The 27954-nt window shown below is 46.8% G+C and overlaps 2 protein-coding genes across 6 annotated transcripts in view; one reads left to right on the forward strand and one right to left on the reverse strand.

Moving 5' to 3' along the window:
* REXO5 (RNA exonuclease 5) overlaps nt 1–17608 on the reverse strand; it is a 42115-nt gene extending 24507 nt beyond the window's left edge. For both annotated transcript variants that reach the window (XM_069734200.1, XM_069734199.1), the window contains exons 1-10: nt 17485–17608; nt 13803–13971; nt 10744–10862; nt 9310–9436; nt 8939–9050; nt 7022–7141; nt 5914–6002; nt 4778–4893; nt 625–763; nt 442–536 (exon numbers count right to left, since the gene is read on the reverse strand). In XM_069734200.1, coding sequence (XP_069590301.1) covers nt 442–536; nt 625–763; nt 4778–4893; nt 5914–6002; nt 7022–7141; nt 8939–9050; nt 9310–9436; nt 10744–10862; nt 13803–13943 — 1058 coding nt within the window. In that variant the 5' untranslated portion in view covers nt 13944–13971; nt 17485–17608. The remainder of the gene's footprint in view (nt 1–441; nt 537–624; nt 764–4777; nt 4894–5913; nt 6003–7021; nt 7142–8938; nt 9051–9309; nt 9437–10743; nt 10863–13802; nt 13972–17484) is intronic.
* On the forward strand, nt 17578–27182 carry ERI2 (ERI1 exoribonuclease family member 2). 4 transcript variants are annotated; one of them, XM_069734198.1, is made up of 10 exons: nt 17578–17609; nt 19649–19691; nt 19788–19858; nt 19950–20030; nt 21684–21811; nt 21979–22135; nt 23057–23157; nt 24291–24372; nt 24499–24587; nt 24757–27182. In XM_069734198.1, the coding sequence occupies exons 2-10, from the start codon at nt 19669–19671 to the stop codon at nt 26620–26622; spliced, it is 2598 nt and encodes an 865-aa protein (XP_069590299.1). In that variant the 5' UTR covers nt 17578–17609; nt 19649–19668; the 3' UTR covers nt 26623–27182. The 4 variants fall into 4 exon arrangements, with proteins under 4 accessions (XP_069590299.1, XP_069590298.1, XP_069590297.1 ...); XM_069734197.1 differs by having other exon boundaries at nt 17608–17664; XM_069734196.1 differs by lacking the exon at nt 17578–17609 and adding an exon at nt 17636–17786.
* The last annotated feature ends 772 nt before the right edge of the window (nt 27183–27954 follow it).

A 27954-nucleotide genomic window follows, 5' to 3' on the forward strand; every position in this document is an offset into this window, starting at 1 on the left:
TGCAGCACATGACAGGATGGGGACGCAGGATGGGTGCAGCACATGACAGGATGGGGACGCAGGATGGGTGCAGCACATGACAGGATGGGGACGCAGGATGGGTGCAGCACATGACAGGATGGGGACGCAGGATGGAGCAGCACATACCAGGATGGGGACGCAGGATGGAGCAGCACATGACAGGATGGGGACGCAGGATGGGTGCAGCACATGACAGGATGGGGACGCAGGATGGGTGCAGCACATGACAGGATGGGGACGCAGGATGGAAGCAGCACATACCAGGATGGAGACCATATACCAATATAAATGCTCGCCACCTGGGCGTAGAACGGGTTCAATAGCTAGTAATTATATATTCTGCACAGCATTAATATAGAAATGTGACATAAAGGCAGAAATCCAAACCAAGACATAACAAGCCTGTGGGAAGATAGGTACTTTAGTATCACTTGCGCCAGGAACTTTAATCTAAACCTCCTTCCGTGGCCTCGTGCGAAAAGTAGCGACGTGTCAATAACATGTGGATGTATCATCTGGAAGGAAAGGGAAGAAACAATGGTCAGGAACACTCGGCTAACACTAGATATACGAGTGATGCAATGCGTCACACTCACTGCTTACCTGCAGAGCTCGCAGGTCGTTATTTAACGAGTGACCCACCAAGACGGCATTTGGAGGAAGGAGACCTTTTATTTTTTCCTGGACGTCCTTCAATTTTGTTTTTACAGGATGAAGTTTCTTTTTATTAATCCCTGAGAACCTGGCCAAATGGAAAAGAAACAAATATGGAAGATTGCATGGTTTAAAAAAAATAAATAAAAAAAATTACCATATATCTCCTATGGAAAAAATGTACCTTAATATTAAAAGGGTCTGTTTTAGTAGCACAAACCTATGTCCATGCTATTAAAGAAGAACAGTCACCAGATTATTATTATTATTATTATTTATATAGCACCATTAATTCCATGGTGCTGTATCAGATCAAAAGAGACCATTTTTTGCTTTTAGGCTACGTTCACATTTGCGTTGTGCGATGTTGCGTCAGCGACGCAACACACAACGCAAATAAAAACGCACCAAAACGCACTCTAAAACGCATAGTTTTGCGACGCATGCATCCTTTTTTGCCGAATTTTGGACGCAAAAAAAAAGCATCTTGCTGCGTCCTCTGCGCCCTAAGGCTTGCAGCAAAAAAAAAACGCATGCATCGCAAAACGCATGCAAACGCATGTCCATGCGCCCCCATGTTAAATATAGGGGCGCCTGGCACATGTGTCGCCGCGGCTGCGCCCGACGCAGCCCGGCAGAACGCAAATGTGAACGTAGCCTTATTTTATTCCCGCTGCTCCCCTGAATAACCCCACTTTTTTTCCTTAAATATAGCAAACTGTTACAAAGATACGCGCCTTATTAATTTGTGATCATTTTTATGGTCTTTGCAAAAGGGTGTGTCTCACAGAGCAATTAGGCAAAGCTGTGGAAAGACACGCCCCCGAGGATCCTATGAGGCACGCCCCCGAGGATCCTATGAGGCACGCCCCCTTAGAAAACACCATAGAAAGGCATATATTTCTGGAACTATATAGGGGAGTTGAGAAACAAAAACTCAGGGAAACAGCAGTAGTAAAACATGAGCAAAAGCTGGCCACTTTTGACAGGTTTTCTTTAAGTAACTCCTCCACCCGCCTTATGAGCCATGCCATAAGAAAGTCACTTTGTATCAGGCAGCCTGTTCTTGTATTACTTGGATAGCCAATCATATACAGTTAAGTCCATATATATTTGGACAGATACAACATTTTTCTAATTTTGGTTATAGACATTACCACAATGAATTTTAAAGGGAACCTGTCACCCCGTTTTTTCAGATTGAGCTATAAATACTGCTAAATAGGGCCTGCGCTGTGCGTTACTATAGTGTATGTAGTGTACCCTGATTCCCCATGTATGCTGAGAAATACATTACCAAAGTCGCCGTTTTCGCCTGTCAATCAGGCTGGTCTGGTCAGGTGGGCGTGTTCACAGCGCTCTTTTCTTCCCCAGCTTTCCGTTGGTGGCGTAGTGGTGTGCGCATGTCCAAGGTCCGAATTCCCTGCGCCCACGTGATGACACAGCGCGCGATCTGCGCTGTAATCCCTTGCATCGGTGGGGGCGGCCATCTTCCTGGGGCCGCGCGTGCGCAGATGGAGTGCTCTGCTGCACGGGGCTTCAGGAAAAACTCGGATGCAAACTCGGCTTTGGGAAAATGGCCGCCGCGATCTCTAATGCGCACGCGCGGCATCCCGCGGCCATTTTCCTGAAGCCCCGTGCAGCAGAGCACTCCATCTGCGCACGCGCGGCCCCAGGAAGATGGCCGCCCCCACCGATGCAAGGGATTACAGCGCAGATCGCGCGCTGTGTCTTCACGTGGGCGCAGGGAATTCGGACCTTGGACATGCGCACACCACTACGCCACCAACAGAAAGCTGGGGAAGAAAAGAGCGCTGTGAACACGCCCACCTGACCAGACCAGCCTGATTGACAGGCGAAAACGGCTACTTTGGTAATGTATTTCTCAGCATACATGGGGAATCAGGGTACACTACATACACTATAGTAACGCACAGCGTAGGCCCTATTTAACAGTATTTATAGCTCAATCTGAAAAAACGGGGTGACAGGTTCCCTTTAAACAAAACAATTCAGATGCAGTTGAAGTTCAGACTTTCAGCTTTCATTTGAGAGTATTCACATTAAAATTGTATGAAGGGTTTGGGAGTTTCAGCTCCTTAACATGTGCCACCCTGTTTTTAAAGGGACCAAAAGTAATTGGACAATTGTCTCCAAGGCTATTTCATGGACAGGTGTGGGCAATCCCTTCGTTATGTCATTCTCAATTAAGCAGATAAAAGGCCTGGAGTTGATTTGAGGTGTGGTGCTTGCATTTGGAAGGTTTTGCTGTGAAGTAAACATGCGGTCAAAGAAGCTCTCCATGCAGGTGAAACAAGCCATCCTTAAGCTGCGAAAACAGAAAAAAACCATCCGAGAAATTGCTACAATATTAGGGGTGGCAAAATCTACAGTTTAGTACATCCTGAGAAAGAAAGAAAGCTCTGGTGAACTCATCAATGCAAAAAGACCTGGGCGCCCACGGAAGACAACAGTGGTGGATGATCGCAGAATAATCTCCATGGTGAAGAGAAACCCCTTCACAACAGCCAACCAAGTGACCAACACTCTCCAGGAGGTCGGCGTATCAATATCCAAATCTACCATAAAGAGAGGACTGCATGAAAGTAAATACAGAGGGTTCACTGCACGGTGCAAGCCACTCATAAGCATCAAGAATAAAAAGGCTAAAAAACATCTAAAAAGCCGGCACAGTTCTGGAAGAACATTCTTTGGACAGATGAAACCAAGATCAACCTCTACCAGAATGATGGAAAGAGAAAAGTATGGCGAAGGCGTGGTACAGCTCATGATCCAAAGCATACCACATCATCTGTAAAACACGGTGGAGGCAGTGTGATGGCTTGGGCATGCATGGCTGCCAGTGGCACTGGGTCACTAGTGTTTATTGATGATGTGACACAGGACAGAAGCAGCCGAATGAATTCTGAGGTATTCAGAGACATACTGTGTGCTCAGATCCAGCCAAATGCAGCAAAACTGATTGGTCGTCGTTTCATACTACAGATGGACAATGACCCAAAACATAAAGCCAAAGCAACCCAGGAGTTTATTAAAGCAAAGAAGTGGAATATTCCTGAATGGCCAAGTCAGTCACCTGATCTCAACCCAATTGAGCAGCATTTCACTTGTTAAAGACTAAACTTCAGAAAGAAAGGCCCACAAACAAACAGCAACTGAAAACCACCACAGTGAAGGCCTGACAGAGCATCAAAAAGGAGGAAACACAGCGTCTGGTGATGTCCATGAGTTCAAGACTTCAGGCAGTCATTGCCAACAAAGGGTTTTCAACCAAGTACTAAAAATGAACATTTTATTTAAAATTATTTAATCTGTCCAATTACTTTTGGTCCCTTTAAAAACAGGGTGGCACGTGTTAAGGAGCTGAAACTCCTAAACCCTTCATCCAATTTTAATGTGGATACCCTCAAATGAAAGCTGAAAGTCTGAACTTCAACTGCATCTGAATTGTTTTGTTTAAAATTCATTGTGGTAATGTCTATAACCAAAATTAGGAAAATGTTGTCTCTGTCCAAATATATATGGACTTAACTGTACATAAATGGGCACTATATTTCCTTCACAGAGGCAGATCATTGGGGCAGCTAAAAGTTTGCCATGGAAAAATTTTACCTTTAAAGGGGATGCCATAATTAATTAGAAAAATATGGTTGGGCTTTTCCAAAACCAGCTACATACCTGTTCTCGGTGTCTATGCCATGATGCCTCTAGGCCCCAATCACTACAATGGGGCTGAGCAGCGGCACCAGACACAACCCCCGGACGTATAGGGCGCTGTTTAAAGAACAAAGAAGCCGCCTTTTCTTATCCTGTACAACGGTTTTATCTATAAATTACTAAAAAGTAGGTGACAAATGAAGGAATATGAGCGCAGGTCTAGACTACATAAGAGTTGTTTGTAGTCTGTTACCATGGAGATAAATATTCCAAACAATCGGAGCACCACTGTAAAATAATATGTGGGCCGGCCCAACATTATAAATCGTTGGGTGTGGGCTAGACGTGCCATTTTTGATAAAACTATGCAGACCATACATTATTAGAGAAGAAAGACAAATATATGGAAAAACAGAGCGAATACCTGGTCATGTAATTTATGATGGGATTGTCCGGCTTCACCAGTTCGTCCATAATACATTGGCCTTGTGCATCCACTAATGAAACTCTGGTCAGTTCATTCCCCTTACACGTCATACACTGTGGACAGAGAAACGCTGGCGTAAGAAATCGAGAAAACTGCCGAATACGAGTCTCTCAGAGCATCATGGCGGATCAGTACATGACATGGTAAAGCGACTGGTGTCACTCAAAGCTGCAAATCATCCCGCAAATAAAAACAAGCCCCCGTACGGCTACCTGGATGAAAAAAAAAAAAAGATTTGGATCTTGGAAGAAGAGGAGGAAAAAGTTAATTGCAAAAAAAAACTTCTTCAAGGGATTAATAGACAACTATTATGATGTGGATTTTCAAAGTAAGCACGCCAGTATCATCAGGTCTAAGATCTATAGAATAAAGTATACATTTTTCATTTTGAAAATAAGCAAAGTCATACTAGTGCCTTTCAATTTACACTTTTAGTCCTATCAAACCAAGACTGCTGTGTGTGCAAAAAATATATATCTACCGAAAATAAAGTGTGAACAGGGGCTTCCCTAAAAAGGATCAGTCATGTTGGTTTTCAGCAAGCCCGATCCGTAAGCAGCAGGAATGAGCGCACGTGCTGGGACCAGGTGTTATATGAGCATGCTGGGACCAGGTGTTATCTGAGCATGCTGGGACCAGGTGTTATCTGAGCATGCTGGGACCAGGTGTTATCTGAGCATGCTGGGACCAGGTGTTATCTGAGCATGCTCGGGTGCTAACCGAGTGACTCCGGCGTACTCGTATACTATGTTCGAGTCCCCGTGGCTGCATGTCTCACCACTGTTCAACAGGCGCAACACATGCAGAGACTGTCTGCTTGTTAGGCAATCCCTGTATGTTTTGCGGCTGTCGTACAGGGACTCGAACATATTACTCGAGCATGCCAAAGTCACTTGACTAGACCCGAGCATGCTCAGATAATACCTAATCCCGGCATGTTCGCTCATTACTAATAAGCAGCTGTCAATCAATTCTGTCAGCATCCCACCGCTTTCATGATAAGGGTTATGTATTTTTAGTATGGCCAACTTCACTGGCTGCCAGGTCGGGCATACGGTCCGTTATATACTCGCCATTTCACAATCCAGACCATACAGAGGGCTGCTGTCTGTAGGTTCCTCAGTGCAGTTGGTATGAATGTAATTTTCTGTATCCAATGATCCTGCAAATAATAAAACAGGGGGAAAAAAACTCATACAGTAAAATGGAAAAATAAGGTACCGTAATAAGAATGAAAAAAATAAATTAAAATAAAATGATATATATATGGAATCCCAGCCTTCTTGGGAGCATCACTGGGGAACACGAGCCATGGGTGTTTGCTGGTTACACCCGCCCGCTGGCACCGTGCTACCTAGTTTAGCTTAGTGACACATAGACCTGTGTTTGCCTCCTGAGATCCAGACTTGGGTTTTCTCTTCCTAATTTTTTTTTCCTTTTCTTTTAGATTGAGAAAGAGCGGAATGGCCTCTCTGATGCCACAAAAGATCAAGAGCACGGTGCTGAAAACGTCACACTGCCTGTACCCTCTCTGGTCTGACGGGTAGGACCAAATTATCAGCCCATGATCAGGCGGACGGTCCTTGTCTCGGTCTCCTGCTCGCCCACCAGAGAGACAAGTTACCCAGAGCAGAAATGGATGTCAAGGTCCGACCACAGATGGTTCCAGGGACCTCAGAAGATCACCCCTAAAAGGTTGCAGCAAAGACGGACCCAGATACCCATCCACCAGGACAGATAGATATGTCCCACGCGCTTCCGGCATCTCCAGACTTGTGGTCACCACGTCACTCACCAGGATATAACTAGCTGTTACCATCTCTCTCCTCCATATTCCATATCTATCTACTTGTGGAAGCCAACACTGCCATAAGGACACCCACAAGAGAGCTCAGGCCACCCATGTTCACTGCTCAGCCACATTCTTTGCAGGGTTTGTACCAAATGTATAAGTTATATCCTGCCCAGGACAGGAGATAATATATGGATTGTGAAGGTTGAGCATGCGCTGTGCTTTCTAAACTCTCTGGCTGTCCCATAGACAATGATTGGAGCGGCGTTGGCATGTTCAACTTTGGACAGGGCTCTGCAGATGACTTATAAACTTGGGACAAAGCCATTAAGTTCAATTATTGATATTCCTGCAAAATAAAAAGGTGAGCCGAGAAACTTTACACTGACCTACAAATGGAAAATCATTTTTCTTCATCTCCTCCTCAGTGAGTAGATACCTGGTCAGGCCATGGGTCCTGGTTCCATAGTTTTGTTGGACGGTGTCAGGAGAGGTCATGGGTTTTAATCCTGTAATGAAAGGAGACGTCTGATGTGTAACACCTAGAATATGGCATCAGATTTTTATTTCCGGCACTTTATCTTTACAAGAATTTATATACAGTGAGTTATAACTGTCCTATAAGAAAGCAGTGTATAACACAGGGGGATCCAAGGAGGATGGTGCAAAAGTAAAGGGTTGCCCACTACTCGGACAACCCCTTCTCAATCACTATTTCCCCCTTTATAAAACAACAACACCCATACTCGCGTCAGTATCGGCCTTGGATCTCCTGGGACTCACATGACACGTTTAAATATCACCCGATCCCTGTGCTCAATCAGCGTCCGCTTCACTTTCCCCTCCTTCAGACAAATCACATATCAGGAGGAAGTAAGTGAGCAGCAGCAGAATGAAGGAATTGGAAACTAATGGGTGTCTATTAGTGATGAGCGAACGTGCTGGGATAAGGTGTTATCTGAGCATGCTCGGCTGCTAACCGAGTGTCTGTGGCGTGCTCGAATAATGTTTGAGTTCCTGCGGCTGCATGTCTCGTGGCTGTTCAACAGGCAATCCTGTTTGTTAGGCAATCCATGCATGTGTCACAGCTGTCGAACAGCCGCGGGGACTCGTACATATTATTCGCACTCCGAAGACACTCGGTTAGCACCCGAGCATGCTCAGATAACACCTTATCCCAGCACAATCGCTCATTACTAGTCTTGGAAAAAAACAGGATTTTTGGTTGCTTACCGTAAAATCTGTTTCTCAGAGCCTCCATTGGGGGACACAGGAACCATGGGTGTATGCTGCTGCCACTAGGAGGCGACACTATGCACAAAAAGTTAGCTCCTCCTCTGCAGTGTACACCCCACCGACTGGCATTATACTCTTCAGTTTAGTTTAGTGTCAGTAGGAGGTGGACACGAGTCTTTCATTAGACCCTTATCTACCTCAATGTGCGTCGTTTTCTTTCAGGTTTTCCGGAGGGATACAGGGTGAACAGTCACACCTGTAGTTCCACAATATGGACTATAAGTACGGCGTGTACTGCCACCCCATATTCTCATAGATCCCATAGCAGGACCAAGATCCTAGCACACAAGTGTGCTCAGAAGTCCGGTCCTGGCTCCGTCCCCCACCCACTCGCCCACCAGAGCCTGTCGGTTGGAGGAGACGAGGACGTCCATCAGCTCCCTGCACGTCTCATTCCTCTTCAGGTTAGTAACGGGGTGGGAGGTTTGAGGTGAGTATTTTCCCCATCCCATCCCAGATCTTCAAAGGCGGTGCTTTATTGAGGGGATCTTAGATGCTGGTCGTCGCCCGTTGCATGCGGGCAGCTGCACGAAGATGTAGGGGCCTTTTTCTGTGAGCTCGTCTTCCCTTTCCTCACATATACTCTATGTATATAAATGGGATGACATTTTTGCACTTACTAATGAGCCTCCCATCTCTGCACAGCTGCAGCGCCGCTTCCATGGCTGCGGCAGCTCTGCTTCCTGTTCCGGCGTGGCAGCCTTTGCAGGCTACCGCGCCGCTTCTTGCCCCTGCAACCGCTCTGTTCCAGCCGCTCTCAGCAGCTGCTATGCAATCGGTGCCAGTGCGGCGGCCTTTGCAGGCTACCGCGCCGCTTCTTGCCCCTGCGGCTGCGCTGCTCCGGCCGCTCTCATAACTAACCTGGTGTGTCTTCACGGTAATAAATTTGCGCTATGTTCCCTCGGTTATGATAATTTTGCACCATCCTTTCTGAATCTCCTTACATATAAAAACACAATGTTTTTTAGATTAACGGTAATGTTACTGCACACATATAGACCGTACAATACCTTCTGGGCAGCGAGGATCATCCACGTTGTCCTTCTGGTCAGTAACATCCAGACCGTTTAACCCAAGAAGAGAGGACGTAAAGTCACTGGTCGGAGGCGGCATGCTGAACCGCTACGGGGGAACCGAACAACAACATGCCATGAATCAGTGCAATGAGAATATCCATTGAAAAAAATCTGTCACTTCACCCGTCATGTCTAAACTACCTCAGTTATTCCTCTATATGAGAAAATTGACAAATGGGCGTTTCCATTTCCCTTCTGAAAGGGGTGCGTCCCCAATCATTGGCTAATGAGCCACCGCCTATTTGTCTAAGATCTTCATCAATAGTCATGGACACTGCTCTCCCAGCTTGTATTTCTGTACTTACGTGTCTGAACAATCTCCTGAGAGAATGGAAGTGCAGATAATACTGGTAGAAATGATGCTGAGCGAGATCTTGGAGCACGACCACCATGACTCCTCGAAGACGCTTCTGATGGTGAAGGGTGCACCAGCTACAAAGGAGACACAGAAAATGGCATCACTGGGCCAGGAGCCCGATGTATTCATTATATGTGGTTCCTATACTCCAGCCACTGAGGCTCAGGCTGCGTTCCCGGCCGGGCCAATGAACTGCGGTGACCTCCCTCCTGCGAGACCACCACTGGCACAATGAGGAAAAGTCTCACAGTGCAGAGTCGAGTTCACCGCTGCAGTTCACTGAGGCTGCGCTCGCAGAACCTCAGTCACCAGTGGTTCCCAGCCGGATGGTGGCATCTTGGCACCATTGAGGTTGAAAACTATTTATCTCCAGACATGGATTACGGAAACGGAGAGGTATGATACATTGTTATTTTTGTTTTATTACAGGATATAAGGGTTTCAGTGGAATTAGGTATTAGGTGAGGATAACTGTGTTTCTTATATTTAAATTAAAAAAAAAATAGGATTAGTAATGGATAGGTGTCTTATAGATGCTCCTCCATTAGTAATTTGTGGGTTTGATGTCACCAGACAATACAAAGGTGACATCAACCCTATCAATATGAACCCCACTTGCCTCTGCTACACGGCAAGTTGGAAGAGTCAGGTAAAGCGCCAAAATTGGCGTATCTAATAAATGCGCCATTCCTGGGCAGCTGCGGGCTGCTTTTTATAGGCTGGGGGAGGCACAATATCTATGGCCCCTTACCAGCCTGAGAATACCAGCCCCCAGCTGTCTGCTTTAGCAAGGCTGGTTGTCAAAAATGTGGGGGAACCTATGCCACACTGTTTTGCCTGGCTGGTTATTAAAAGCACAGGGGGACCCACTTTTTTTTTTATTATTATTTACAGAGCAGGCACCGGCTGATGACTACTCCCATCAGCCGCTCTTGCTCTCACTATTTTTTAGCAGCAGCAGGTGTCAGCAGATGGGAGCAGTAGTCCCATCAGCCGATACAAATGACTGGAGGTAAACTTTATACCTCCGATCACAGATGCGGGCTCACGCTGTCATCTGACAGCATGGGAACCGCGGCCGTCTGACAGGCGGTGATGACAGCGTGATGACAGCACATGACAGCGTGACAAACACTAGGTGTTCGGGGGGCCGAACCCGAACAGTGACACGAACTTCCTGGTAACATCTGTGCTCGGTGTCCGTGCCCAAACAGTAGTTGTTCAGTACAGACGCCGAACTTTACTTTTTGGGTTCGCCCATCTCTACTGATAAGTAATAAAATATACAAGTATGTAATAAAACAGACATGTCAGGAGAGCGGACGGGTCCTCTTGTGACGTCACACATAATAAAGGTCAAAAAGGTTAAAGTTTAGCGCACCTTGCTTGCGTGGCACTGCCCCCTTTTCCGATAGCAGCGTACTTCAGGAGCTGGTGGAGTTGATGCTGCTGAATTTCACAGTTATTACTAAATAACGCAGGCGATAATCTGGGAGATTTCTGTCGAAAAACACAATTATCAAAAACATAATGAAAAACGGTCTGAGCAATTTCTTAAGGATTAACATATCATTGACTTCTGCTACCACCATCTCTCCTGGGTATAAGACGGCACCGACCACAACTGCTGGGCAGAGACCAGGCAGCGGCTACAACATAATGACCCAGCATGAGATGCCACCGCAATAAGTCACATGCACGATGGACTGATGGCACCACGACGGCGCAGGAGGATTTCAGAGGCGACTTATGGGCATTTTAGTATTTTATCACATCACCTGCTGCAAGGAAAATTCCACACAAGCTTTGCAGACCCCTCTATAGTCTGCATTTCCAACAGTTTTTCCAAAAAAAATGGACGGCACATTCTAATTTGTTACACTTAAAGCAGATAGATGAAGCTGCAACCCATAATGAGGTCCTGGTTATGGGGGACTTTAACTACCCGGATATTAACTGGGAAACAGAAACCTGTGAAACCCATAAAGGCAACAGGTTTCTGCTAATAACCAAGAAAAATTATCTTTCACAATTGGTGCAGAATCCAACCAGAGGAGCAGCACTTTTAGACCTAATACTATCTAATAGACCTGACAGAATAACAAACCTGCAGGTGGTCGGGCATCTAGGAAATAGCGACCACAATATTGTGCAGTTTCACCTGTCTTTCACTAGGGGGACTTCTCAGGGAGTCACAAAAACATTGAACTTTAGGAAGGCAAAGTTTGACCAGCTTAGAGATGCCCTTAATCTGGTAGACTGGGACAATATCCTCAGAAATGAGAATACAGATAATAAATGGGAAATGTTTAAGAACATCCTAAATAGGCAGTGTAAGCGGTTTATACCTTGTGGGAATAAAAGGACTAGAAATAGGAAAAACCCAATGTGGCTAAACAAAGAAGTAAGACAGGCAATTAACAGTAAAAAGAAAGCATTTGCACTACTAAAGCAGGATGGCACCATTGAAGCTCTAAAAAACTATAGGGAGAAAAATACTTTATCTAAAAAACTAATTAAAGCTGCCAAAAAGGAAACAGAGAAGCACATTGCTAAGGAGAGTAAAACTAATCCCAAACTGTTCTTCAACTATATCAATAGTAAAAGAATAAAAACTGAAAATGTAGGCCCCTTAAAAAATAGTGAGGAAAGAATGGTTGTAGATGACGAGGAAAAAGCTAACATATTAAACACCTTCTTCTCCACGGTATTCACGGTGGAAAATGAAATGCTAGGTGAAATCCCAAGAAACAATGAAAACCCTATATTAAGGGTCACCAATCTAACCCAAGAAGAGGTGCAAAACCGGCTAAATAAGATTAAAATAGATAAATCTCCGGGTCCGGATGGCATACACCCACGAGTACTAAGAGAACTAAGTAATGTAATAGATAAACCATTATTTCTTATTTTTAGGGACTCTATAGCGACAGGGTCTGTTCCGCAGGATTGGCGCATAGCAAATGTGGTGCCAATATTCAAAAAGGGCTCTAAAAGTGAACCTGGAAATTATAGGCCAGTAAGTCTAACCTCTATTGTTGGTAAAATATTTGAAGGGTTTCTGAGGGATGTTATTCTGGATTATCTCAATGAGAATAACTGTTTAACTCCATATCAGCATGGGTTTATGAGAAATCGCTCCTGTCAAACCAATCTAATCAGTTTTTATGAAGAGGTAAGCTATAGGCTGGACCACGGTGAGTCATTGGACGTGGTATATCTCGATTTTTCCAAAGCGTTTGATACCGTGCCGCACAAGAGGTTGGTACACAAAATGAGAATGCTTGGTCTGGGGGAAAATGTGTGTAAATGGGTTAGTAACTGGCTTAGTGATAGAAAGCAGAGGGTGGTTATAAATGGTATAGTCTCTAACTGGGTCGCTGTGACCAGTGGGGTACCGCAGGGGTCAGTATTGGGACCTGTTCTCTTCAACATATTCATTAATGATCTGGTAGAAGGTTTACACAGTAAAATATCGATATTTGCAGATGATACAAAACTATGTAAAGCAGTTAATACAAGAGAAGATAGTATTCTGCTACAGATGGATCTGGATAAGTTGGAAACTTGGGCTGAAAGGTGGCAGATGAGGTTTAACAATGATAAATGTAAGGTTATACACATGGGAAGAAGGAATCAATATCACCATTACACACTGAACGGGAAACCACTGGGTAAATCTGACAGGGAGAAGGACTTGGGGATCCTAGTTAATGATAAACTTACCTGGAGCAGCCAGTGCCAGGCAGCAGCTGCCAAGGCAAACAGGATCATGGGGTGCATTAAAAGAGGTCTGGATACACATGATGAGAGCATTATACTGCCTCTGTACAAATCCCTAGTTAGACCGCACATGGAGTACTGTGTCCAGTTTTGGGCACCGGTGCTCAGGAAGGATATAATGGAACTAGAGAGAGTACAAAGGAGGGCAACAAAATTAATAAAGGGGATGGGAGAACTACAATACCCAGATAGATTAGCGAAACTAGGATTATTTAGTCTAGAAAAAAGACGACTGAGGGGCGATCTAATAACCATGTATAAGTATATAAGGGGACAATACAAATATCTCGCTGAGGATCTGTTTATACCAAGGAAGGTGACGGGCACAAGGGGGCATTCTTTGCGTCTGGAGGAGAGAAGGTTTTTCCACCAACATAGAAGAGGATTCTTTACTGTTAGGGCAGTGAGAATCTGGAATTGCTTGCCTGAGGAGGTGGTGATGGCGAACTCAGTCGAGGGGTTCAAGAGAGGCCTGGATGTCTTCCTGGAGCAGAACAATATTGTATCATACAATTATTAGGTTCTGTAGAAGGACGTAGATCTGGGTATTTATTATGATGGAATATAGGCTGAACTGGATGGACAAATGTCTTTTTTCGGCCTTACTAACTATGTTACTATGTTACACTTATAGACATGAACACACTATGACGTCACCTTGACCCTCCGCGGGTGGAAACCGTTGATTGCTTCATGGCTCCCATCACCCTCGACCCTTCTCTTCTTGCTGCTGGTCTCTTCTTCTTCTTCATTGCTCAGTGGTCTTTTTCGCTGCCTCGAAGACTTGATTTCATGCATTTCTTCCTAAAGCAATGGAGAATGTGAACTATACAAGGAAAAAAAAAAAAAACATTACTTGTATCACTAGCAGTCCTGTCTGGCTCAGGAATGAATATACAAATCTGGGAAATGCTTTCAGATCGGGCAATGTGGCATTAAGACATTTTATTTTTTTTATGCCACCTCATAGCTGTCATATATCATCTCAACTTGTATGTTTAAAGGGGCAGCAACGACCTAACGTCCACAGTGGGCTCATACACACTAAAGGAACCGGTCACCTTGGAAAACTCTATATAGCTGCAGATATTGGGCTAATGTGCAGGTGAATAGCATTGCAACGCTGCTCGGCCGCCTTCATTAAATAATATATTTTCTCCTAGGAGCCGCCGGCTTTCAGTTACAGGCGTGCATGCATGGCTACTGTCACCGCTCACTACACTGTGAGCAGCAGCTGTAAACACGCCCGGCTTGCTATGGACAGATGTGCAGCACAGAGAGATGCCAAAGTATTGGGGCGTCTACAGCTGGACTCACAGTATAGTGAGCGGTGACTGTATCCACTCTGTGCATGCCTCTGTGACTGAAAGCCGGCAGCTCCTCCAGAAAAAAAAAAGTTCATTTTGTCCCTGTAGCCTCTCTAAATAAGGTGGCCGGGGCCATTGTAATGCTATTTACGTGCAGATTAACCCTATATATGCAGGTAAATAGCGACAGACTCGCTTTAAAGAGAATCTAACAAAACAGAACCCTCTTTCCTGGCTGGAAAAGGTGAAAAGACTAATCGGTAATGTGTCTCTTTGTGCTAGTTTGCAGTCAGCCCACTACCAGGACTCCTGATCTCCCTGATTTCAGCCAAGGAGGACTCTTAAAAAGGTTTTCCTTTCAATGCAATTGATCAGCTCTCCACTGGATAGGCGATAAGTGACAGATCAGTGTGTCCCGCTGCTGGGATCCAGGAGAGGTGACTAGAGCTGCAGGGCGCATGCGTGCCAAGGCTTATCACGCTATTCAACTTTTCCTGAATGTGGTCTTACGGAGAGGACAGAATGGATGACACAAGTCTCTTGATTTAGCGATTAGTGCGTCCCACTCTTAAGCCCCCCATACATGTCAGATAGCTTACGGCAAAATGATTGTATAGCCAACAGCTCTCTCACCCAACTCTTCCATACACAGGAGCGCTCATGATCCCGACCATGACGGTCCAGCCTGTAACAGCCCTAATGTATATACATAACCATGGACCCCACCCACTGCGATAATGCTATGGTCATTAGAACTGTAGGATTGTCAGAAATTGGTCGTGTCCTATGACCCCACCCGCCGGGATAAGACCACCTTTCTTCGGTGGGATAGTAACAGGATTTGTAGAACAAGCCTAGATTTCTCATAAACTGGTGGTCACTTTATAGGGGCATCTCAGGGAAAACCTGCCGAGGCTACAGCACTATTTCATGGCTTTCATTTAGAGGGGTTTTCTGGTTTTGAAGACCCTTGTCCCTCGGCAGCAATTTGTTAAAAATAACCCGTACTTTGCTCACCCACCAGCTGCCGGTATCTGTCTGCAGCCAATCAGTGAGCTCGGCGACTGTGCCCAAGTTGATGGCACGAGATGCTCAGAGCCGCCGAGCTCACAGACTGGCTGCCGATGTGACATTAGTGCTGCAGAGGGGAACGGACACCACGTGAGACGTTGTGCTGGACCCATGAGGGTGAGCAAAGCACAACCATGCTTAAATCAAACTGCAGCTAGGGTTCTCTGACCACCCCTTTAAATAAACGGCTGTCCATGTAACAATGGCTCCAGTCCAGTCATAAGGATCTGCTCTGGTTCTGGCACATGCTGGGGGTCCTGAGCGGGGGTCCCTCACTGTTGTCCATATTCCCTAACAGTACAAGCAAAGGGTAAAGTGGGAAGTCTCCATTTTTCACTTCTGCACAATTTAGTGCTGATTTCAGGCTCCTGTGGACGCACATAGGAGAAATCCGCAGCACAATATCTCCAGGTGTGAACGTTCCCTGAAGCGCCAATAACTGGTAGCCGGGTGACCCTGCTGTACGAGCACCACGGACCCCAGCTGCCCTATTATCCCCCAATATCACACACAGCCGGGTGACCCTGCTGTACGAGCACCACGGACCCCAGCTGCCCTATTATCCCCCAATATCACACACAGCCGGGTGACCCTGCTGTACGAGCACCACGGACCCCAGCTCCCCTATTATCCCCCAATATCACACACAGCCGGGTGACCCTGCTGTACGAGCACCACGGACCCCAGCTCCCCTATTATCCCCCAATATCACACACAGCCGGGTGACCCTGCTGTACGAGCACCACGGACCCCAGCTCCCCTATTATCCCCCCAATATCACACACAGCCGGGTGACCCTGCTGTACGAGCACCACGGACCCCAGCTGCCCTATTATCCCCCAATATCACACACAGCCGGGTGACCCTGCTGTACGAGCACCACGGACCCCAGCTCCCCTATTATCCCCCAATATCACACACAGCCGGGTGACCCTGCTGTACGAGCACCACGGACCCCAGCTCCCCTATTATCCCCCAATATCACACACAGCCGGGTGACCCTGCTGTACGAGCACCACGGACCCCAGCTCCCCTATTATCCCCCCAATATCACACACAGCCGGGTGACCCTGCTGTACGAGCACCACGGACCCCAGCTCCCCTATTATCCCCCAATATCACACACAGCCGGGTGACCCTGCTGTACGAGCACCACGGACCCCAGCTCCCCTATTATCCCCCCAATATCACACACAGCCGGGTGACCCTGCTGTACTGGCACCACGGACCCCAGCTCCCCTATTATCCCCCAATATCACACACAGCCGGGTGATCCTGCTGTACGAGCACCACGGACCCCAGCTCCCCTATTATCCCCCCAATATCACACACAGCCGGGTGACCCTGCTGTACGAGCACCACGGACCCCAGCTCCCCTATTATCCCCCAATATCACACACAGCCGGGTGACCCTGCTGTACTGGCACCACGGACCCCAGCTCCCCTATTATCCCCCAATATCACACACAGCCGGGTGATCCTGCTGTACGAGCACCACGGACCCCAGCTCCCCTATTATCCCCCCAATATCACACACAGCCGGGTGACCCTGCTGTACGAGCACCACGGACCCCAGCTCCCCTATTATCCCCCAATATCACACACAGCCGGGTGACCCTGCTGTACGAGCACCACGGACCCCAGCTCCCCTATTATCCCCCCAATATCACACACAGCCGGGTGACCCTGCTGTACTGGCACCACGGACCCCAGCTCCCCTATTATCCCCCAATATCACACACAGCCGGGTGACCCTGCTGTACCGGCACCACGGACCCCAGTTCCCCTATTATCCCCCCAATATCACACACAGCCGGGTGACCCTGCTGTACGAGCACCACGGACCCCAGCTCCCCTATTATCCCCCAATATCACACACAGCCGGGTGACCCTGCTGTACCGGCACCACGGACCCCAGTTCCCCTATTATCCCCCAATATCACACACAGCCGGATACGTACAGGAAGCTCCGCAGCGTCAGGCAGTGACTACACCATCTGCTATCGATTCCACAGCCCGGGAGCCGGGGACAGACACGAGCAATCGATGACCGATGTCGGCGCATGGTGATGACGTCAAGGAAATGGTGATTACAGCGGGGAATTTGAAAAAAACAAATGTCGCTGCTGCGGGACAGAGAGGTGGGAGAGTCCTGGGGGCGGGGAAGTGTGGTGGGCGCCTGTGCTGTGTGTGGGGGCGTCGGTTACTGAGCACTGACGGGCTCGGAGCAGTCAGAGAGGCGTCCGCAGAAGACACCGTGGAGGTGAGGCGGCTGTGTGGTGGCGTCCTGTTATTAGAAGAGGTGGGGGTCTGACGGCTGCTTCTGTTATTGGGGGGGGAGGGGGTCTGACGGCTGCCTCTGTTATTGGGGGGGGGGGGGGGGGCTGACGGCTGCTTCTGTTATTGGGGGGGGCTGACGGCTGTCTCTGTTATTGGGGGGGGCTGACGGCTGTCTCTGTTATTGGGGGGTCTGACGGCTGCCTCTGTTATTGGTGGGGGCTGACGGCTGTCTCTGTTATTGGGGGGGTCTGACGGCTGTCTCTGTTATTGGGGGGTCTGACGGCTGTCTCTGTTATTGGTGGGGTCTGACGGCTGCCTCTGTTATTGGGGGGTCTGACGGCTGCCTCTGTTATTGGGGGGTCTGACGGCTGCCTCTGTTATTGGGGGGGTCTGACGGCTGCCTCTGTTATTGGGGGGGGGCTGATGGCTGTCTCTGTTATGGGGGTGTCTGACGGCTGCCTCTGTTATTGGGGGGTCTGACGGCTGCCTCTGTTGTTGGGGGGGGCTGACGGCTGCCTCTGTTGTTGGAGGGGGGGGCTGACTGCTGCCTCTGTTGTTGGGGGGGGGGGCTGACGGCTGCCTCTGTTGTTGGGGGGGTGACGGCTGTCTCTGTTGTTGGGGGGGGGGGCTGACGGCTGCCTCTGTTGTTGGGGGGGGGGCTGACGGCTGCCTCTGTTGGGGGGGGGGGGGCTGACGGCTGCCTCTGTTGTTGGGGGGGGGGGTGACGGCTGTCTCTGTTGTTGGGGGGGGGGGCTGACGGCTGTCTCTGTTGTTGGGGGGGGGGCTGACGGCTGCCTCTGTTGTTGGGGGGGGGGGCTGACGGCTGCCTCTGTTGTTGGGGGGGGGGCTGACGGCTGCCTCTGTGGTTGGGGGGGGGCTGACGGCTGCCTCTGTTGTTGGGGGGGGGGCTGACGGCTGCCTCTGTGGTTGGGGGGGGGGCTGACGGCTGCCTCTGTTGTTGGGGGGGGGGGGCTGACGGCTGCCTCTGTTGTTGGGGGGGGGGGGGGGGGCTGATGGCTGCCTCTATTGTTGGGGGGGCTGACGGCTGCCTCTGTTGTTGGGGGGGGGGGCTGACGGCTGCCTCTGTTGTTGGGGGGGGGGGGCTGACGGCAGCCTCTGTTGTTGGGGGGGGGGCTGACGGCTGCCTCTGTGGTTGGGGGGGGGGCTGACGGCTGCCTCTGTTGTTGGGGGGGGGGGGCTGACGGCTGCCTCTGTTGTTGGGGGGGGGGCTGACGGCTGCCTCTGTTGTTGGGGGGGGGGCTGACGGCTGCCTCTATTGTTGGGGGGGGCTGACGGCTGCCTCTGTTGTTGGGGGGGGGGGCTGACGGCTGCCTCTGTTGTTGGGGGGGGGGGGGGCTGACGGCTGCCTCTGTTGTTGGGGGGGGGGGCTGACGGCTGCCTCTGTTGTTGGGGGGGGGGCTGACGGCTGCCTCTATTGTTGGGGGGGGGGGGCTGACGGCTGCCTCTATTGTTGGGGGGGGGGGGGCTGACGGCTGCCTCTGTTGTTGGGGGGGGGGGCTGACGGCTGCCTCTATTGTTGGGGGGGGGGGCTGACGGCTGCCTCTGTCGTTGGGGGGGGGGCTGACGGCTGCCTCTGTCGTTGGGGGGGGGGGCTGACGGCTGCCTCTGTTGTTGGGGGGGGGGGTGGTGACGGCTGTCTCTGTTGTTGGGGGGGGGGTGACGGCTGTCTCTGTTGTTGGGGGGGGGGGGGGGTGACGGCTGCCTCTGTTGGGGAGTTTCTGACATTTAGGACAATAATAATAAATTGTTCACCCTTTTACCGAATCATCTCATTTAGTGTCTAAACGTTTCTCAATTTAGACATTGTTCTTTTTCCTTTCCCAGGTTATAGGCCTGCAGTCAGAATGACCACAAAGGAGCTGGCAAAGTAAGATATGATGAATTCTTCTCTGTTGTTTTGTTGCTATGAGCAATGTTTCCTGGATTTCCAGAATAATAAAATCTCTGCTTTGCTTTCACCCAGGCAGCTCGGTCTCATAAGGAGGAGCTCCAAGTTGTCTCTGAAGGCAAAGAATTCCAGCAGCCCCAAAACTAGTGAGTGTCGCTTCTCGCCTTCTCTTAGTTTTTCAGGGGCTCATCCATTTTCTTATAGAGTTGTAACTTTTTTTTTCTTTATCTGTTGTAGATCAATTTTTTGACTATTTGATTGTCATTGACTTTGAGTCGACGTGTTGGAAAGATACAAAGTGTTATGGTCAGGAAATCAGTGAGTATTACATAATACAAGAGAGGTCTTTATTACAGGGGTCTTTGCTTTTTAGATTAAATGGGTAGAATTGCAAAGTGCTTGTACAAATAAGCAAGTTTGTAATTTACTTGCTGTTAAAAATCCTCCATTCTCAAGAGGATGTGGATTTTTAACCTTTTCCTTGACATAAAACGTAATGGTATGTCTTATTTGGGAACTTGTTCAAACAAATTGACTTACATCCAGATGATCGGGTGGGCACAGGAGCTTGTGCTCGGCGCTGTCACCATGGGAGCTTGGTTTAACAGACAGCCGAGCTCCTGCAGCAACAGCCAGTGTTGGTTCAAACGCCATCCCTTGCAGCATATGCAGGGTTAACCAGCCGCCAATAGCAATAGCTGCCTTTAAAAGGTTATGAGAGGGAAGGAGGCACCCTCTCTCATGCCACTAGCCTTCCCTCAAAGTAATTGAATGGTTTCGATGGTTGTCATGGCAAATTATGACTTCAGGGTCTGCCAGATACGGTGGTCTGTTAGGCCCTGCCACAACCATGGTCTCAAAGGCCTTCTGTGAGTGTAACACTGGCAAGTGTAATACTCTGCAATGCAAAAGTATTGGTGGGTATTAGACTACTGATCAGATAAGTGAAAGTTTAAGTCCCATAGAGGAAGTTAAAAAATAAAATATTATGCCAATAATAATGCAGTTGTTGTTATTATTATGTAAAAATGAACCCAAAAAAGTACATATTTTGTTACATCTGGAATGACCCACTCTATAAAAGTCACATTATTTAACCCATATAGTGAAACAAATTTAAAAAAAAAAAAAAGCAACTGTGCTTATCATCATATTGCCACCCTATGGATTTAGACCAGAATAAAAAGTCATATATATGAAAAAAAAAAAATTGTATCATTGAAAACATCACGTCCTGCAAAAATCAAGTACTGACATGGCCCAGTCAACAGAAAAGTAAAGAAAAGTTAAGCTTCTTAGAATATGGTGATGCATATTAAATAAATAAATACATTTGTTCTTGGTGTAGAAAAGTATTTGCAAAATATAAGAAAATATATAAATTTGGTGTCGTTGGTTATACTGACCCAAAGAATAAAGTGGTTTCCTTGCTTGCATGGCACAATGGTGTAAAACTGCTCTTGACTTGTTCATTCTGCCTCCCAAAAATCTGAATAAGGCTCAGCTGCCAGCTATCCTGCGATCTACACTGAGTACTTGCATCAGGGTTTCATTCTAAATCTCTGAAAAAACAGGATTCATACAGAACCCCGGACAGTCATTCACTGTCGTGAGGCAGGTGGAGTTTGCCAAATCCAAATTCCAAATATTTGCAATTTTCACTCTGCAACAGCAACTGCTTGCTTATTTCTGGAAAAATTGTAGCGTCAAATTAGTCACTGCACCCGCAGATTTACTCCTCGAAGGGTCTAATTTCTAAAATGGGGTCAATTGATGTGGTAATTTAGTGGCTCCGCTAATTGCACCCACAGAGTATTTTATAAAAATTTGCACCAAAGTCAATTTACGCTCCTTCCCTTTCGAACCCTGCCGCAGGTAGTATCCGACCACATGTGGGGTATTGGCGTATTCGGGAGTAATCGCATTCTGTCATACACTCATGTTATATACGTTTATATGTTCTTATTTCAGTTGAGTTTCCAGCAGTTTTATTAAACACGACCCGCGGAGAGATTGAGTCAGAGTTTCACACGTATGTTCAGCCACAAGAGCACCCAGTTCTTTCAGACTTTTGCATGGAGCTGACTGGAATAAAGCAGGTACATGCGCTTCCTTCTCATTAAGGGGTTACTTCCATACAGCTGACTTCCACATTGGGAAATGAGTGGCCCTGGCAGCGTCACAGTGATGGGTTCCTGCCAGTCAGATATCGTGCATTTCTTATCTCAGTGCGTTTATATAACTCGCCGGTTCTGCTTTATAATAGCAACAAGTGGATGATGGCGTGCCTTTAAAGATCTGCTTATCCCAATTCTCTACATGGATTCAGAAACTTCAGAAGGAAAGGCACATTATCTTCCCTGGGGTCTTACCAACTCCTACGTCCTCCGAGCAGAAGATGTGTGGATTTGTAACATGGTCAGGTACAGTGTAGTTTTTATTTTTATCATATAAATACAGCGGGTGAAAAAAAGTATTAAACACATCACCACTTTTCTAAGTAAATATATTTCTAAAGGTGCTATTGACATGGAATTCTCACCAGATGTTTGGAACAACCAATACAATCAACAGAAGCAAAGAAATCAAACCATACATGTCCATAAATTGTGTAATAACGAGAAATTACACAGGGAAAAAAGTATTGAACTCATGAAGAAAGAGAGGTGCGGAAAGTCATGGCACCCGCTGAAATCTATCAGTAATTATAAAGCAATTCTGCCACTTAGTGACAAATAATATCAGTTGGACCAAATGATGGCCTATAAAAACGTGTCTAATTAGCAAGGTGTGCAACACAAGAAACTTCTCATGATGGAGAAAACCAGTGAGCTGTCTCAAGACCTTTGTAACCTTATTGTTGCAAAACGTATGGAAGGCATTGGTTACAAAAGAATTTCTAAACTCAAGGTTCCACTGAGTACTGCTGGGGCTATTATAATCATCAGGCTTGACTCACATATTTATATATCTGGAGAAACCCGTGGTGTGTCGTGATGTGCGAATATACTAGTTACTCAAGATTTCCTGAGCACCCTCGGGGGTCCTCCGAGTATTTTTTAGTGCTCGGAGATTTAGTTTTCTTCGTCAAAGCTGAATGATTTACATCTCTTAGCCAGCTTGATTACATGTGGGGATTCCCTAGCAACCAGGCAACCCCCACATGTACTTAGGCTGGCTAACAGATGTAAATCAGCTGCAGTGATGAAAACGAAATCTCTGAGCACTAAAAAATACTCGGAGGACCCCCGAGCGTGCTCGAGAAATCTCGAGTAACGAGTATATTCGCTCATCACTAGTGGTGTGGCATTCTCATGTTAGTCATCTGTTGCTGTTGGTTTCAGACTGGGATCTTGGGGTTTGCTTATTGTATGAATGCAGAAGGAAACAGCTGAGGAAGCCGGACATTCTGAACTCCTGGATTGACCTCCGATTAACTTACAAGGTGAGTTAAATACACTAGACACAGATGTAGGGGAGGGATGATGTACATCCATATATAAACGTAATGGAGCACCCTATGGTCAGGCTGCCTACAAATATTTCCTCTAGTCTAGTGTCAAGCAATTGCTATTTACAGTTGTACTATATTAATGGATGGAATCTCCCCAAAGATTGATTGAGGGTCAATAAAAAAAACTGTTGCTCTAGTTAAAGGAAACATTCTCTTTTCCTGTTCAGAAACTTTTTATGGATTCTATGATGTAAACATAAATATGATTCAATATGATGGTTTAAATAAATAATATGAGGGTTAACATCTTGCGTTGAGACGTTCTTTGCATTTTAAAGGAAACTGTGATGTAAAAGTTAATAGCTTTCTAAAGCCGTGCAACCGCCCATTGAGGGCCCAGTTGCCAGGAGGAAATTTAACTTCATTCCTCCCGGCTGCCTCTGGCTTTCAGTCGTAGAGGCGCAGCTTCAGTCACCACTCAGTACATAGTAAATGGCGGCTGTAACCGCGCCCCGGCAGTGACTGACAGCCGGCTTTGTGCTACTGCGCTACGGAGTCGGCTGTCGGTTAATGCCAGCCCATGGTTACAGCCACCAATCATTGTATTCTGAGCAGTGATGGAAGCCACACCTCTATAACTGAAAGCCAGAGGCAGCCGGAGAAATAAAGTTTATTTCCCCGCGGTAGCTGGGCCTTCAGTAGAGAGGCCGACAACTTTAGAACGCTAATAACCTACAGATTAACCCCTTATCTGCAGGATAACAGTGTTTTTTTTACATGACCGGTTCCCTTTAATCAATATGACTGCTCATATTTTTTAATTATGGATATTGCCTCTATCCTGTCATCCTACAAGAAGTACATGCAGCTTATTTAATATGCCGACATTCGACCTCATGGTGGTTACAAATGCTACCGAGCAACAGAGAATGTGATTAATCAAAGCCCTTAACGAAACTCCAACCTGTGGGTTCACAGCCCAGCAAACCTTGGAGGCTCACACATTAGTAAAATTTCATGTGTAACAGCTCATCCACTGGATACAACCCGTTGTACGCCCTAGCAGTATATTTGACTCCTTGGTTGCTGAGAAAATAAGTCTTACCTCTAATGTTCCCTTTCAGCTTTTCTACAATCGCAAACCCAAAGGTTTAAATGGAGCTTTACAAGATGTTGGCATTGAGTTCTCAGGCCGTGAACACTCTGGTAGGGTTGTATGTACATAAAGTGAATGTGGGGTTTGGAAAGTGACAAATACAGTAGATGAACACAAAGTTGTTCTGTATGCAAGTTTCACTTTTTTTTTTTTTTTTTTCTTTTCTTTCTTTCAAGGCTTAGATGATTCCCGGAACACAGCTCGTCTCGCTTGGAGAATGATCTGTGATGGTTGTGTCATAAAAATCACTAAATCTTTAGATAAGGTCAGTTGGTTTTTCAGATCTCCATTTTTTCTTCGTTCAACTAACCCTGATGAGTAGAAAAATAAAAAATAACTTGTGGAGACAAAACTTGAAGAAAAAAAAATTATAACTTTTGAAGTAGTAGTTAAATTTTTTTTGAAGAATTCTGAGCTTTCTTTGTAAAAACTAGGCATCTCCCAATTCTTCTGTAAGACCGGGGCCACCATCGGCTGCTCAAGTACATAAATCCAGGCAAGGTGACGTCAAACAGGCATCGGCTATAGCTAAAGAAGACGGTCAAGACTTAAAAAAGGATGACAAAACCAATAATCTGAAATCATGCCAACTACGTGACGATGCCAATCAGGACAGTGCCAAACAACTGAAGGACGTGCCACCGCACCAGACGTTAATAAATGGGCTTTCTACAACACTTGGTAATGATAACAAATACAGGTTTCCCATACAAACATCACTCGGTCCTGTAAACTATGGCATCCAGATTGGAGCCTTCTCCTCTACACCCCTGGATCGATCGCTATATAACAGAAGTCATGTTTTAATGTCTACTACTGTCCATACTGTGAATGACGGCTCTGATCTGGATATGGATTCCTGCTCAGATTTGTCCATTTTAGCTGATTGGGAAGAAGCCGCTGTTATAGAGGATTCTCAGCATGAGGGTCCTGGAAAGATGGAGGAACCAGATCTGTTACCAGTTGATTCACCATCATCCGCTGTCCTAATGCTTAGAAATGACAAGGAAAATCAGAATAGCTGCCAATCCATGCACAATATTGGGACTGGAAATCTCCACAGTAAATCTGTGATTTATCGGAGCCCGGACACAACTATTTATAATGTTAATATGAAGAAACCAGCATCTAATGGCTCAGCTTTTAAATTACCCAGTGCATTGGAAAGTAAAAGAAGCGTTCCAGCCCCATCAACAGGAGAGCCCAGAAGAAGCGTGCCATCTCCATCGACGGGAGAGCCTAGAAGAAGCGTCCCAGCTCCATCGACAGGAGAGCCTAGAAGAAGCGTTCCAGCTCCATCGACGGGAGAGCCTAGAAGAAGCATCCCAGCTCCATCAACAGGAGAGCCCAGAAGAAGCGTCCCAGCTCCATCAACAGGAGAGCCAAGAAGAAGCATCCCATCTCCATCGATGGGAGAGCCTAGAAGAAGCGTGCCATCTCCATTGACGGGAGAGCCTAGAAGAAGCGTCCCAGCTCCATCGACAGGAGAGCCTAGAAGAAGCGTTCCAGCTCCATCGACGGGAGAGCCTAGAAGAAGCATCCCAGCTCCATCAACAGGAGAGCCCAGAAGAAGCGTCCCAGCTCCATCGACCGGAGAGCCAAGAAGAAGCGTCCCATCTCCATCGATGGGAGAGCCTAGAAGAAGCGTGCCATCTCCATTGACGGGAGAGCCTAGAAGAAGTGTTCCAGCTCCATCGACGGGAGAGCCTAGAAGAAGCGTCCCAGCTTCATCGACGGGAGAGCCGAGAAGAAGCGTCCCAGCTTCATCGACGGGAGAGCCGAGAAGAAGCGTCCCAGCTTCATCGACAGGACTGCCAAGCAAGATGCCTACCGTGTTAGACTACTTTCCAAAAAGGAAACTTGCAAATGTGAGCTTCTCCTCCCCTCCCAAGAAACTTCCATTTACAATACATGAAGGTAACTGCACATTACCAGTCCCAACTAATGGCTCCCGCGTCCTGTCAAATGCAGGATTAAGCTCTACACATAAACTAAATAAGACAACCGGTGCAACAAAATGGGACCGTATTACCGCTCCGACGTGCCAGTGTGGCCGCAGGGCAAAGAAACTCACAGTTTCAAATATGGGCCCCAACCATGGCAGGGTTTTCTTTAGCTGCTCCATAAGGAAGAGAAATGACGAGAACGGCAAAGGCTGTAACTACTTCAAATGGGAGGACACACTGCTGAAAGAGAAGACTGCAAACATGTCGGCCTGCCTTTCCACCAGTTTGCTTTCTGCGGGGTCTCCTGCTGCGCACAAGCCTTTTATCAAGCTGAGACCATCGATGAGAACCTAATTTTTACATTTGCTACCATGATCATGGCCTGACGGCGCCTTTATCTATTACCAGTTGACTGTGTTGTCACGTTACTGGTATTTACCACCAGTGAAAATCCTACACCAGTGGGTTTTATAACTGATAATGAATTTTGGACTGGTAAAATTGGACCTTTGGCCAGGAGTATGACAGCAGCATTAGTGACTTTGTGCCACCCCAATGGCTTCAGTACAAGCTAAGCTCTCAAGGCTTGTGACTGAGGATGTTGGGGCCATTAATACCTCCTTTGTGCCGACCCTCTAAATAGAATCAGTGGCAATCGGAACCAATCACAGTAAATCTCTGGAAAAAATCAGTGATAATAAAAGCCGAGCTCTGCTTGCTGTGGACATTGGGGATCCTGATGTGACATGGGACATTGTACGTCTCCTGTATGCGTTATTATATTATTTTAAGCTAACTTTATTGAATAGACTTGTTAATTCTGTGTATATCAAGTTCACCATTTTTTATTTTTTTTTTTCTACAAGTTGCCTGGCATTCAATATCATTTTATTAATACACAAATAAAAACATATTTATATTTTTATTTTACTTTGTGAAATTAATATTTTTCTTTTTTTTTTTAAATGGGTGTCTTCTGGTGAATGCAGTCTTTCCTGATCAAGAATTAAAGGATTTTTCACCAGGTTTTTGCTCTCCCCATCTAAGAGTAGCATGATGTAGAGGCAGAGACCCTGATTCCAGCGATGTGTCACTTACTGGGCTGCTTGCTGCAGTTCTGATAAAAATCATTGTTTTCTCTGCTGTAGATCTAGCAGTTCTCTGAATGTTGCGCCCTGTATAACCCCGCCCACACCACTGATTGGCAGCTTTCTGTGTACGCTGTGCATAGGAGAAAGCTGCCAATCAATGGTGGGGGCGGGGTTATATAGAACTCATGAATATGGAGGACTACCTGGCTGCAGGTTTATTATTCCTCTAATGATCTCCTGCTGATAAAACCATGATTTTATGAAAAATACGGCAAGCAGCCCAGTAAGTGAAACATTGCTGGAATTATGGTATCTGTCCCTAAATCATGCTGCTCTCAGAATAAGTGGCAAAAACCTGGTGATAGATTTATTTTAAATGGAGTCGATCATCAATAGTATTAAGAAAATTATATTACATGAATCTCGTATCCTAACCATCGGGATCCGTGGTCTCTGCGCTCTCACTCAGTTATATCGCTCTGGTTTTCTTTGCCTAGTTAGGATAGGGCATCTCCATTCTTTCAATCATGTGATCAGACCTATTTACTCAGCCCCAACCTTTTTGGTATATACTGTGCTCTATGTATGCTGTGGC

Source organism: Ranitomeya imitator, chromosome 7 (assembly GCF_032444005.1).
Source record: "Ranitomeya imitator isolate aRanImi1 chromosome 7, aRanImi1.pri, whole genome shotgun sequence".
Classification (NCBI taxonomy): domain Eukaryota; kingdom Metazoa; phylum Chordata; class Amphibia; order Anura; family Dendrobatidae; genus Ranitomeya; species Ranitomeya imitator.